Source organism: Mesoplodon bidens (assembly GCF_964165515.1).
Source record: "Mesoplodon bidens genome assembly, chromosome: 5".
In the NCBI taxonomy this organism is placed as follows: Eukaryota; Metazoa; Chordata; class Mammalia; order Artiodactyla; family Ziphiidae; genus Mesoplodon; species Mesoplodon bidens.
Window position 1 is genome coordinate 89427486 of NC_138161.1, and position 14927 is coordinate 89442412.

The 14927-nt window shown below is 39.4% G+C and overlaps 1 protein-coding gene across 1 annotated transcript in view; it reads right to left on the minus strand.

Annotated features, from left to right (window-relative positions):
• Positions 1–14927, minus strand: part of SPATA16 (spermatogenesis associated 16) — a gene marked incomplete at its 3' end in the record, with an annotated part of 219339 nt that overhangs the window by 22890 nt on the left and 181522 nt on the right. Inside the window, exons 8-9 of the mRNA XM_081235349.1 lie at positions 8268–8432; positions 5574–5657 (exon numbers count right to left, since the gene is read on the minus strand). Of these exons, the coding sequence (XP_081091475.1) occupies positions 5574–5657; positions 8268–8432 (249 nt within the window). The remainder of the gene's footprint in view (positions 1–5573; positions 5658–8267; positions 8433–14927) is intronic.

The window sequence follows — 14927 nt, forward strand, 5'->3', positions numbered from 1 at the left end:
GCCTAGAGAAAGGATGTGGCTTCTGAGCTAATTTGTGACAGACCCAGGTCTCTGAATCACTAGTTCAGGGTGCTTTTTACTGTACTAGCCTCCCTGTAAATAAGTCTTTGTTCTTCTTATGGATAGAAGACAGAATCAGACCACTTCTCATGTCCACTGCCACTATCTAGGTTCAAGGTTCAAGCCACGCAACCTTGGGTTCCAGCCATCGTTATCACTCTCTGCTATCATTGCAGTAACCTCCTAACTGGTCTTCCTGATTCCACCCATGCCCCCTTCCATGTCTTCTCACCTGAGCAGCTTAGAGTGTTTTCTGTTTTTCTGTTTGACAAAACATTACCTCCTCTGCTCTCTCACTTCATCTCGTATTACTCGTGTCATTCTACTCCAGTCACCTTGCCCTCCTTGCAGATCCTTGTATGTGCCAGGCACCCTCCAGTCTCAGGGTTTTGAGTTTGCTGTTTCCTTTACTTGGGATGCTTCTCACCAGATATTTGCATGGTTTGCACTTCTTTCAGATACTTGTTCAGTTATCAGCTTGGTGAATCCTGCCCTGATTATTCTATTGCAGTTGCAGTCATCTTGTACTTTCCATTTTCCTTTCCTGCTTTCTCCAGCCATGGCATTTATTACTTATATTCCATATTTCTTTAGGTAGTTTATTGCCTACTTTTCTCTAGCAGAATGCAAACATCATGAGGGCACTGCTTTTTCACTGCTGTATGTCCAGCATCTAGGACAGTGTCTGCCCCAATCACTGAATGCAGGAATGAGCAGTGTGATAACAGGACCTGTGGGATATTCAGAAGGGTGTGTTTTCTCAGGTATTTTTGTTACAGGCTAAAACTAAGCAAAGTGTGATACTCTTATTTAAAGAGCCCTGTCATGGCATGGGACTTTCCAACACAAGAAAATTTACCCTTTTTTTGACACAATCTGCTTATTTTTGTATTTGCACAGCTAAACCAACATACATATATCTTTCTGGAATTAATTACTGGAAAGCCAATACTCTGTAAAGCCAAACAAAAACAAGAGCCACTTTCCTAAAACTCTGTAAAGAATACACAGTATTTTAGTTCTGGTGAATCAGGAAAAAAGCCCAGAATTTTCTCATTCTTTCTCTTTCTGGGTTCTTAGAGAAATCTCAAAGATAACAAAATATAGACAGGAGGTCAGCACTCATGAATCAGGCTTCATCTTGACAGTCTTTTTATAGACCTGTAACAAAGTGGAGCCCTGAAAATTGTGTTAGGTAATAGGGATTGTGACAAACCCTTTAACTCCGTGGAACTAGGAGGTGCTGCTATAATTCTGCTTCAGATGAAAATTTCAAGTGTTTTCATTAGGTACAACAGCTGTTTCTATTACAGATAACAGATCGCAGAGGTGGTGATGCTGATCTCAACTTCTAGTGGGCTCAGAACACGGTGTAGCTTGTACAATTGGCTTTTTATAAAAATTATTATTTTCTTCCTGCACATGCAAATTAACTCTGTAGCAGTAAAAGGAAATTACTTACTTGCTACCGGAACCGTCTGAAAGTGATACGATCATGCTTTGTAGAGTCACACTGACCAAATTAAAAGCCCTTGGGAAAAACTTGGCACCGCGTTCCCTCCCATTCACATCTTCCTAAAGACCTCTCAGGAGCTTCCATTTAGAAAGCTAAGATCATTACCAGGGCTTTTAATTTGGAAAGATTGGCTGCTCACCAGTAAGTCTTTCTAGATACGCAGTGGTTGGGTTGAGTGGCTGTGACGTGTTCCAGTCTCAGAGGCCTTGACTTGACTATTCTCCTGACTCCTGCTTGCTTGCAGTATGTTTTCCAGCCCGGGGCCCTGATCCATGGCTCTACTGCTAAAGCTCATCTCCAAGATGGATGCTATCATTTCATTCTTTCCACAAGTGCACATATCACTCCTCCTTGCAGAATTGGAATCTGTTTCTCCAATCCCCTGCTTCTGGGCTGGCCTGTGACTGCTTTGACCGATAGAATATGGTGGCAGTTGCCATGCCAGTTCTGGGCCTAGCCTTTTAGAGGACTGGTGGTTTTTCAATACTTCCCTTTCTCTCGAGATACTTCCTCTTGGAACCCAGCTGTTGTGCTGTGTAAAGCCTAATTCACATGGAGAGGCCACATTTAGGCACTCCAGTCAGCGTCTCAGCTGACGAGTATCCGCTGTCACCACGTGTGTGAGCCATCTTGGAGTCCAGTCCATTTTAGCCTTCAGGTGACTCCTCCAGTCCCAGGCACAGAAGCCACGAGATTGAACTGCATGAGAGACACTGAAGCAAGAACCACCTGGCTAAGTCTAGTCAACACATAGAACTGTGAGAAATAACGTTGTCATTCTAAACCACTATATCTGGGATGATTTTTAACACAGCAATAGATAACCGCAATAAGGGCAAAGCGGGAAGCTGCGGGCTAAATGCTCCTATGAATGGGCATCAGAACACTAGTGTAGGGTGAGGTGAAACTGGTGGTTGTCTACGAGATGCAGAACAGGTATAGACGAATGTCAATCACTCTTCCACCTGTTTGGCTAGTCCTTGGAATTTCATAATTGGACTATTCTGTTATCTCTTGGATTTGCAACTATAAATATTTACTGTGCAAATGCAAATATTTCTGGGGGAGATAATGCGTTAAACCAGGGTATAAGGGTACAGAAGACTTTTTGTGTAGGGTCAGATAGTAAATATTTTAGGCTTTGTGAGTTATATGGTCTTTGTGGCAACTACTCAACTTGGCCAAGGTGACATAGATGATACTTAAGTGAATGGCATGGCTGTGTGCAGTAAACTCTATTTACAAAAATAAGTGGTTGGTTGGTTTTGACCTGTGAACTGTAGTTTGCTACCCCCTGTGCTAAACAATTATTTCTATAGTCAGCAGAAATATTTAATTATATCGCTTGACTCTCATGCGCATTGGATTTCGTTTACCTCTAGCTCCAGTTCGTCTTGCCATTCCTTCTTAGCCTCCTCCTAAATTTGAAATGTGCTCCCCAAGCCTCTCTTCTTCTTATACGCTCTTTCTCTGCCACGTCATCCACTCAAATGATTTCAGTTACCACCAATTTGCCAATGACTTAGAAAACTCTATCTCTATTCAATTTTCTATTCAGAACTCCAGACTCCTGTACTTCACCTTGGATATCTTGCCGGCACCCTAAGTTCAGTGCACTTTTGGGCTAGTTATTAGCCTATTGTCTCTTAACTCCAAACCCACCCTTCTGTAATTAGCTCTTTGATGCTGGGACTGGAACTCTGGAAACCCCATTTCTGTTTTGCCAGCTCTTTGTCTCCATCAATAGGGGTCGATAGAGGGACACTGTAAAACCCAAGGAGAAAGGAGGGACTTGCTGCTTCCTGGTTATTTGCTGCGGACTTCTGTCAGCTTGGAGTTCCTGTGAGCATCTATTCAGCAAAGTTTCTTTGCTCCAGAAACATACATTCTTTTCTGTAGTAGCAGTGGAATTTGGCTTTTCCAAAAGTTGTCAGATTACCCCCATTAAAACTGCCTTCTTTCACTCCCCATCAGCACCAGTGAGTTAGTGCCCATTCCTCAGAAGTCTAAGTCTCAGCCCTTCACGACCCCTCCTCCAAGTTCAGGGACACTAGCACCAGCTGAATATAGCACCTCCTAGTAGGAGATCTGAGTTTTGGCCCAGCCAGGTCCCTGCTCCAAGTTTCTAAGTTTTAGTAATTGCAACCTCTTCTCTTTGATTCCCCAGCCCTAGGGGGTGGTAGCTGTTTCCTTTAATTGCTTCCTTGGTGATGAATTATTGTTTTCCTTTTCAGTTACCTATTTCATACACAGTTAACCATTCTGTATATTAAATTCCCTTTCAAATACCTGGTGTGGTTTCTGTGGACTCTGAAAGAGTTTATGTTCTCAGCCAAAAGCTGTTTCGTTGAAGTATTTCCTTCCTTCCTTTGCACCAGCGAACCTCTTCCTATTCCCCGCCTAGTGGCTCAAGCCCCATGTCTGGGCATCATTCTAACCTTTTCTTTTTTCTTAACTCCCATATGCAATCAGTGAATAAGGCCTGTATATTTGCTTCCTGAATATTTCTTACATCTGTCTGCTTCTCTCCATCTCTGTGCTCACCACTGTACATCAAGTCACCTCCTTATAACTGACCTCCCCAAATTTCTGTAGCCCCGATCTGTTTTCCCACTACAGCCCTAGCGATGTCTCAAAAATATTTATCAGATAAATATTAATACTTCCCGAAACATAGTTTTTAGGACCAGATCCTTAAAAAATCCTTAATGTAATTTTTAACACCTTCTGTGATTTGACTTCTTCTGCCTTTGCACTTCATTTTGAAATATGTTCCTCGTTCCTTTGTCAGTTTTTGAATTTGCCATGCTTTCTTAGCATCATTCTTGGTACAAACTTACTCCTCTGTGTAGAAATCTCCCTTTTCATCTGGATAACTACTACTATCCTTTAAATGTTTTATAAATATCACTTTCTCAGAGATGGATTTTCTGATCTCTCAGACCAGATTATATTCCTGTCTTTGTTCCCACAGATCACTGAACATCCACTTTTTACATATAATAGTAAACTTATAAGTAGCTGTTTAATAACTGTCTTCTTTCCTAGATGGGTAGGTCCATATAGGCAGGGGCTGTGTTTGTCTTGTCCAGCACAATATCCTTAACATACAGTGTTCTTTCAGGCACAGTAGATATCCAACAAATATTCGCTGAGCTCAGTTGATTTCTGTTCTATTCATTTATCATAGGGCCTCTGAATTGATTACAGAAGACACACATTTCTGCAGATGCATTGGAATCCCTCATGGCTGACTTTACCTCTTAAACTGAAGGCTTCTTTGGTTTGTTCTTCTCACATCTCCTGACACCAGTTCTCCCTTTGTGGATTCTTACCGTGATTGGAGGAGACTGAGTGAGGAGTAGATTGATCAGAATTTATCACCTTTAGCTGGACTGGAGACCCAACACTACTTACTCCTTCCTGCATTGCCAGAGGGGCCTGTGGTATCACACAAGTCTCCTGAGTAGCTGGGGCCAGGTGCATCTCAGTGCTTGTTTTGCATAACTCGGGTAACCAATGAAGGGATGTTCTATTTCTAACAACCCGTCTGCTACTCCTTCACCCCAAACGTCAATGTGCTAGTTCATTTGTAGTTCCCTGAAATGTAGCTATTATTCCTCAAGTGACAATTATGGGAGAAAGGGTTGGGGAGCAAACTAAAACATTGATGAAAGGGCTTTAAAAATATCTATAATAACCAATAATGAAGGAGCAGATAACGAAAATACAATATGAAAATGAGCGTGATAAGAGACCCATAAAAGCATATGACCACAGTCAGAAAAGCAGCAGACCTTAGGAAACAGATGAAATAAATCCATATTTGATTTTGGCTACACTTCCAGGGAGAGAGCTGCATTTATTTTAAAAAGAAAACAACCAATAAAACAACCCGAGGAATTTCCTTTTCTTTTTATCTTTTAAATGGATTTGACCCAAGATGGACATTCCCTTTGAGAATAATATGTCTTTTTCCTTCAGCTGAAAGTTTTACCTTTTGAATTGTATTCCACACACGTTCTTTATCGTTTCTTCTTCCTTCAAGGGTGTCCATAGCATCTGCCATTAGTGACTGCAGCTGTGGCACCAAGATAAAAATTATCAGGGTGGAATTCACACAGAAATAACTTCTCTAAATACACAGATTAAAACCTAATTAAAAAATCATTTGTACGCTGATGATTTTATTACTCAACTTTCCGACAACGAACACTGCCACCTCATCTCTGCTTCAGTCATTACCAAGTATTATTGCAGATATAAAATACTGAAACAATGGAAAGATTCTTGAAAATTTGTAGAAAACATATAGATTTTAATGTAGTAAGTGTTGATGTTTTGTAAAAACGGATTTGGGTTATAAAGAATGAAGGTGGTAGTTAATTCTCTCAGGAAATGGCATGTAGTACATGAACACATTTTAATATTTTCTCCTGAGGCTAATGTATCATAATTCTAGGCATCATGCAAAAGCTCACCAGAGGACCATACTAAAATTGTGTTGTTTTATTGCCTCTTAAAGGATCTAGCTCATTTATGTTCTTTTACTATGCTTTTCTTTTCTAAAATTTCAAAATAACCAGGATTACTTTTTTAGGTTCCGTTTCAAAGGCAAGTTTAAAACATTCCACCCTTTGCCCCGAACTGCCATATTCCAATTTAACATAATCCTATACACACACTTTATATGTGGCTGCAAAGTAATGAGGCCACATGAAGCCATGTGATATTCAAAGCTAAAAAAGAAAGTTCTCTAAAAATGAACATATACCAGCTCAGTTCACCATGGCGTCAAACATTATGAACCCTTAGATAATCTTTCTGTTCTTTAGATATTTCAGAGCTTAAGCAGGAGGGTAGAGAGTCGAGTCACTCAAAACTCTTTTACTGAGTAGTCACTGTTTATATAGCATCATAAAAGGTGTTTCGAGGATTTGTATCTAGGTTAACCTATGCTTGGAAGCTGGAAAGTAAAATCTATTACTTAAGGTGATGAACCCTTGCAAGATACATGATTTTTAAATATTTGGCTTGCACATATACATCCCTATAAGTTTACTTTTTTTCTAGTAGGAATATAAATTATGAAAATATCCCATGAAATCCTGTTTTCCAAGGTTTCGGGTAGTGGAATGTTGCACTAACACATTAGTTAGCGATGTTAATAATGCTAGTTTTGTGCTCTTTGTGTATATTTAGAAATATAAGAATTTCCAGAAAAAAGGGGGCTGCAGATGTGTGGTAAGAAGACCTAAGTGCAGAAAACTCTCTTGTATTTTTCATTTAAATCTTGAATGTGCTTTTCAGGAAGACAGGATCAACACTGTGCCAGCTTCTTAAATTAACATTTTCTTCGCTTTCTTTTATCTCAGAGGAGCATTAATCATCTAAAATTGGCTATAATATGCACTTTGAAAGCTCCATACTTACTGCACTCCTGAATGCCTTATGAATGGTAGGATAAACAGCCTTTTAGAAGGTGTTCTGTGCACATAACCATACAGCTTTAGAAAGTATTATTGCCAGTTTTGACTTAGTAAATTCTTGACTAATACACTTTTTTTCTCATAGTTTTAATGTTTAGTATGTGGAGTTTTATTATTTTATTATATAAAATATTATTTATTATATAAAATATTTTATTATTTATTATATAAAACTACTCAGTTTTATATGCTTACTTTGAATATCACTATTTATTAATATACTTTTACAGGTTCAGATGAACACTATAAATGTTGGCAGTTCATTTCTTGATTAATTTGTAACAATTCTAAAAGCTCAAAGAGGGAGGGTTCCTTTAGTTATCTGAAAATTACAGGTGATGAGTTTGGGTTGTTCTCATCCTTGCTATGTGAATTCAATTCAGGCCTATAATTAGTTTTCGCTACATTCAATTAGAGCCTCAAAGAGCCCTTCCCAGCAACACATTAGGAGCTTTATATGGAGTGAATTTTACCTTTCCTTGAATGGCCAGCACACTGATTAATAATTGTTTTTCAGATGAGGTGCTATTGTTTCTAATATAAATTATGGTTATAATATACACACCTGTTTGGAGATTTGTTCTATAAGATATTTCTTGAACTAGTTTTTGACAGGCTCTGTGTTTTCTGAGTTAACTGGTAAATTCAGTTAAAAAAAAACACCCCTCCATTTGACTACATTTTCCCCTCAAGACAGCTCTCTTAACTAAATGTACGTATGCGTGCGAGTGTTGGCACTGCCAGCATATGTGTGACATTAGAAGTAAATAAGAAAATTCTGTGGATGATTTTGTAGGGTCAGTTTTCTATCCAGCAATTACTGTTTTTTCCTCTTACTTTTCCATTGAAGAGAATCCTGTATTAACATATCTTGGAGTTAAGAAACAATGTATTAAAATTTCACTTTGCTTGAAACAAAAAAGCCTGACTCAAAATATGAATAATCAGCCCTCTTCCATATTTTCATACATCACAAAGGTCTTGCTATTAAAAAAAAAAGGAAGCTAGTCAGGGTGGGCAAATAAAACACATACACACACACACATTTCTACATTTTCCAGTTTCTTCATTAGAATGCTTCATGAGGGTTGGGGAGTTTGCCCTCGGACTGCATTTATTGTCACATTCTTTTTCAGACCATATCACTCTTTTATTGGCTCAGGGCTTGTGAAAGCCTTAAACAAAGAAAAACAAATGCTTACCAATTCCGCCTCCTGTTGACTGATGTCCTGTAGGTAGGGAATGGTTGCTAGCTCGGCCATTGCTTGATTGATCACCTGGGACTGCTCCTTTACTCTCTGCAGCTGGCTGAGGAGGCTGGCATATTGCAACTTCTCCATCACACCTGAGCACGCATGAAAACTCCCCTAGTCTCCCAGTAGAAGGAAATGTTTTAGAACAAAACCACAGAAATAACCTCTCTCTGGGGATTGAAGTCAGGTCAGCTAAATAATAACATATTTAACTCCTCTGAAGTAACGGTATCTAGTGCAAATAAATGTTCTATTATTTTAGAGAATTGTCTGTACCCTTCCTTCAAACAGATGAATGCCTTGATATATAAAAGGGAACGCTTGGCAGGACTGTTGAGAAGGATTTGCAGGTGGCCCTGCCTAAGGAATCTGGGATGAGGGGAAAAGAAGGACTGAAATTGAACCTGAGCTCCCCTCTCCCAGTGGGGATCCCACAGAGCTGTGTCCATTGAGCAGGGGTGATTTTATCTATGTCACCAAGGCATCATAAGAGTTAAGAGTTGCCCACTGTCTTGTTTATACAAAGGAAGGTTTCTTATGCAAGTTGAATCCTGAAATATGTCATGCAAGTGGATTTCTGTCTAGCCCAGTGGCTTACATTAAACCTCCAGCTTTGCTTTTATCTTTAGTTCTCATTGGATGGCCATGGACTCTGGCTCCTCTCCTTGTGGCATTTTAGTGATTTATTCTGGGTCCTAGGACCATTCCAGCAACTGACATGATCCATCTTGAAATAGACTGTTGTGCACTTGTAAGGAACACCAACCCCCATGAATCTACTGGTATTTTGGGCTTTCTTAAAATGGGGCACACTTATAATTAAGGTGGCCTACCTCTGTGTTTGCTACTGCCAGCCATAGAGAGGTCATGTTACCTTCTCTAAAAAGTTTAATACAGATTGTACTGCTTGATAGGTGAGACAAAGTTGATCATAAAATTCTCACATTTTTGTTTAGGAAAAAGTACTTCTGACATAAGGGGGCATCTAAGGGTTCCTGTCATGTTTGGAGGGTGATGAGAAATGGGAAGTCACAGGAGGATTTAGTTTGGTGATGGCATTCTGAATCTTGGTGCTTAGAAGTGGAAGCCTGGTTGAGCAGCATCCCTTTATGCGGTCGGGGAGTGGAGGTTTCCTCTTTGACCACCTGCACCAGAATTACTAGGCTTGTTGGTTAACTAGGAAGCGTTCTGGACCTTACTCAGTGAATCACAATCTCTTGATATGTGGCCCTAGAAATATGAATTTTAGCTATACAAAAATTCAAATATTCAAATATCAAATATTCAAATATCTCAAACAGAAGTTGGAGAATAAACTACTACCTTAAAGCTTAGTATCTGCACAAGGACTATTTTAGTTTGTGCTAAACAGATTTTCTCCCAGAAATTAGAGAAGGCAGATGTGACTTTTCCTTCTTAAAATATTCTCTTCTAAGGAGAAAAATTATTAGAAACTAGCATTACTAAAGAGCATCGAAATTTTAACTTGAATTTAGAAGGCAGTCCTTTCTGAAATGTCATACACATATCTTGATTGACACCAACCTCTAGAATTTGGCACTTTCCTAGAATCTTGGTAATAAAGAAAGTTGAGCACTGTTGCATTGTATTTGCTGTATTTCTTCCTAACATCTCTCTCTGCCATTTGACTAATGTCTCTTTATCCCTGCTAATTTGTTCTTACCAATTAATCATTTATCTGAAAACCTATAAACCTATAGGAGCAATGACTGCAAATTGTGGATTTGAGATCCCTTCTCTGAATTGAAGAAATAGCTAGCCTACCCGCTGAGTTTAAACATGTAGCTAAACAATGGATACTGTCAAATAGAGGAAAGCAAGTTGCAGGAGAAACAGTTTTCTTTCCGAAGAAAAATTACTTTCTTTGTCCTTCTTTAAAATAAACAATGGGGCTGGTTGTAGGAAAGTGGTATAGTGACCCAACTCCAAAGTGCAGAAACAACTGCGGCCTGCTTGGAAACATAATCTATCAGTGTAATTTTCCAAAACATCAGGACAATAAAAATAGTGGAAGGCAGTGGTGCTTTGTTAGCTTGATTGTTGGATGCATAGCAAAACAGGAAGTGCTCCTTATGAATAGGACACTAGGGAAAGGATACAGTTGACTGCTAATAGTCCTCCCCCTCCCCCCCCACCGCAAGCCAAATGCAGTTTTGGTCATCAGGAAACTAAAGATTAATATTTTACCTATACAAGATTAGGGCTTTTGAGAGATAAAGTGAACAAGAAATAAAAATTAATAAATGCCAGCAGGAATGCTTTAAGAAAATCAAGGAAATAATGAAAAATGAAGGAATTAGCTCACATCTAATGCTAGCAAGGGCTAAATCTAAAGGGAAGTAGCCCTCTCAATGAGACTTCAGAAGTGATCAAAGAGCTCCTTAGCTGCTGGAGAGAGTGTAATGAAGTGGCCAAGATTGAAGATAAAACCTCACACAGGTACAATGAAGGTTAGGTAAATAGCAAGTTCAAATGAAAGCTTCAGCCAGACAATTGTCTAGATTTAATAGCAGGTATGGATGAATGTTTGGAAAATAAGTGGCACAGCATAATACTGCTGAAAAGCAGAGCCCAAGTATTGGGAATGTATTTCCGTTTGACATAACATATAGAAACATTAATTGCAAAGAAAAGGGGTAGGAAACACATATTATTGTTCATTTCCAATGTGCATATATAAACAATTTTTGTGCTTCACTTGGAGGAAATTAAAAGTAAAATTAACAAGGTATTCAAAACCTGGTTAGTTAGGTCATTTTTTGGCAAGTCAGCCTGTGAAGGAAGCTTCATGCCTGGCAAGAGATTTTATTATTTTAACTCTTTAACACCCCAGGAAGCACAGTACATAAGGTGCAAACTGACAGCAGCCAGTAAAGTTAATGAATGGAAAAGCACAGCAGCATTCAGTAGCACGTGAAATAATTAGTACAAAGATCCAGAGAAGAAAAAATACCATTAGAGCAGAGCTACTGGTTGAATGGGGTTGATGTTCAGTGAGATTAAAAGACACCAGATAGGAAGGTGGGAGAATATTTTAGACAATAACTCTGAAAATGCCAGAATCATTCTTGTCTGGCCGTGTGCTGTGTGCCTAACAAAGGAATCTATAAAGGTAAGGAAACTGGTGTCAGAGTGTAAGGAGAATTATTTTCTGAGAGAAACATTATACCAGGAATGTCTTTGTCTCCTTCACCAACTCTTTCTACCACCTCATAGCAAGGGGTGAAAATTCATGTTCCCTGGCAAGCCCTACTGTGGGCAGTAGACCTACTCCATGGCTAGAGATGACACCTCTAATCCTGCCTTTGTGAGGAGATCTGAGTGCATCAGTGATCTAAGGAAAAGAATTCAAAATCCACAGGACACTTGCACAGTCTTCATTTTAGAAGAGTATATAATTTCAAAGTATACAGCATTTATAAAAAAAAGGGTCTATAAAACAGTCCTTTTGTCATAGCAAATGAAAACCAATACAATTAATTAAAACTAAAAATTCTTAATACTTTACAAAGTGTTTCAATGTGGATTACATACTTTTGGTCTCACAACTCTGGGAGGTGAGCATGGCAGATAACAGTTTATTTTATAAATGAGAAAAAAACAGCTCAGAGGTTAAGTGACATCCTAGGGTTACACAGCCAGAGCACAGCCTTGGACAAAAGTCTTCCTCTATAGGTGTCACAAGCTAGGGTCGCAGCTAATAAGGACAATGCAATGCTTAAGTACTCAAGTGGATTTTATAACATACTTCATGGACACATAGAGATACATGCATATACACATTTCTAAGTGGCCAGAATGCCCTTTGAAACGTGAAAAGAAAATGTGTTAGAAGCATTTAAAAAGTGCATGATGCCTAGATTGGCCTAACCTGCATTCACAACACACTGGGAGATCTGAGCTGGCAACAGATGATGATGTGGCGGGTATCGCCCCAAAGAGCCAGGGCACAGACAGATTACCTCCCCAACATCCAGCATGCTGGCACTGCAAGGCTAACCATGTGCAGATGAGGTGAAATAATACTATATGGTGATGGTTCTTGCTAGCGAGGCTTCCACTGCTTGAAAGAGCCTGATGATGACAGTGATGATGATGTGTGTGTGTGTGTGTATGTATCTCTAATTAGGATGGGGTGGTTGGTTAGGGTGTGTGTGTGTGTGTGTGTGTGTGTGTGTGTGTGTCTGAAAGAGGTTGTGAATTGGAGAACAAGACTCAAAATTTGCAATAGAGCCAATGAGATCACTATAAACTGAATGTGTCCACCCAAAATTCCTGTGTTGAAGCCCTAGTGACCAATGTGGCGTATTTGGAAATGGGGCCTTTGGGAGGTAATTAGGGTTGGATGAGGTCGTGAGAGTAGGGCCTGATATTGGGATTAGTGCTCTTATAAGAATTGACACCAGAGGGCTTGCTCTCTGCCATGTTAGGACACAGAGAGAGAGTAGCCAACTGCAAGCCAGGAAGAGGGTCTTTAGCCAACTGCAAACCGGGAAGAGGGTGTTTGTCAGAACCTGACCATGTTGGCACCCTGATCTCAGACTTCTAGCCTCTAGAACTGTGAGAAAATAAATTTCTGTTGGTTAAGTCATCCAGCCTATGCTATTTTGTTATGACAGCGCAAGATGACTAAGGTAGAGATGGATTTCTTAGTAGTAGTAGTATAGGGGAGATAATTGAGTGGAACATGGCTGTGAGGAAGGGGAAAGAAGCTACATGGTAGGAAAATCAGTAAAAATGTGCTTTTGGATTTGTAATGCATAGAATTACAAATCATGCAAATAAATTAAGGGTTTTATAGCTTTTCTAAAATGCTGAATAAAGTTACTGAGCAGGTAAACTACTGAACAGATGTTAAGTAGCTGTTTGTGATAACCCCCTTGGTTCCCCTTGTAAGGTAAGAATATCAAATCAACGATGTAATACCAAAACGACAAAAAAAGAATTCTTTAAAATTTCCAGCTTAAAGGCCTTTCGAAAAATATTTTAAAAGGGGAAATCTGCAGCCTTTAGAGCCCATTAATGAGGAGTTCCCTTTATGTACTTTCAATACAATAGCTTAAATTTTGTAAAATAGCACAGCATAAATCAGGCCTTATTTTGGGCTTTTTTAAAGACTGAAAGTAGAAAGGGCATATTTTCCCTGGGTCAGAGAAAGGGATTAGATAATTTACCTTAAGGGTATATAAAGATCAATTGCCAGGTGGAGGGAAGAGTCAAGATGGCAGACTAGGACAACGCAGGATTCGTGTCTACATACAATTAGGGCACCTACCAGGCACTGGTGGGGGACCACAGACACCTAAAGGGATGGGAGGAACCCCAGCGACTGGCTTGAAGGGCCTTGGTTCCCAAGCCAGAGGTTGGGGCCAAGCTCCTGTGGTGGGAGCTCTGAGTCCAAATTGCTGGACTAACAGAGAACCTCAGACCCCAGGAAATATCAGTTGGAGTGAGGCCTCCCAGAGGTCCTCATCTCAGCACCAAGACCCAGCTCTATCCAACTGCCTGCAAACTCCAGTGCTGCACGCCTCAGGCCAAACAACCAGTAAGACAGGAATACAGCCCCACCCATCAAAAAAAAAAAAAAAAAAAAAACGACAAAAAATATGTCACAGATGAGGGAGCAAGGTAAAAACCTACAAGACCAAATAAATGAAGATGCAATAGGCAACCTACCTGAAAAAGAATTCAGAGTAATGATAGTAAAGATGATCCAAAATCTCGGAAACACAATGGAGAAAATACAAAAAACATTTAACAAGTATCTAGAAGAACTAAAGAGCAAACAAACAGTGATGAACAACACAGAAACTGAAATTAAAGATACTCTAGAAGGAATCAATAGCAGAATAACTAAGGCAGAAGAACGGATAAGTGACGTGGAAGATAAAATGGTGGAAGTAACTGTCAGGGAGCAGAATAAAGAAAAAAGAATGAAAAGAATTGAGGACAGTCTCAGAGACCTCTGGGACAACATTGAACACACCAACATTTGAATTATAGGGGTCCCAAAAGAAGAAGAGAAAGAGAAAGCGTCTGAGAAAATATTTGAAGAGTATAGTCGAAAACTTCCCTAACATGGGAAAGGAAATAGTCAAGTCCAGGAAGCACAGAGAGTCCCATACAGGATAAACCCAAAGAGAAACATGCCGAGACATATATTAATCAAACTCTCAAAAATTAAATACAAAAAAAATATTAAAAGCAGCAAGGGAAAAGCAACAAATAGCATACAAAGGAATCCCCATAAGGTTAACAGCTGATCTTTCAGCAGAAACTCTGCAAGCCAGAAGGGAGTGGCAGGACATATTTAAAGTGATGAAAGGGAAAAACATACAACCAAGATTACTCTACCCAGCAAGGATCTCATTCAGATTCGATGGAGAAATGAAAACCTTTACAGACAAGCAGAAGTTAAAAGAGTTCATCCTCACCAAACCAGCTTTACAACAAATGCTAAAGGAACTTCTTTAGGCAGGAAACACAAGAGAAGAAAACGACCTACAAAAATAAACCCCAAACAATTAAGAAAATGGTAATAGGAACATACATATCAATAATTACCTTAAATGTAAATGGATTAAATGC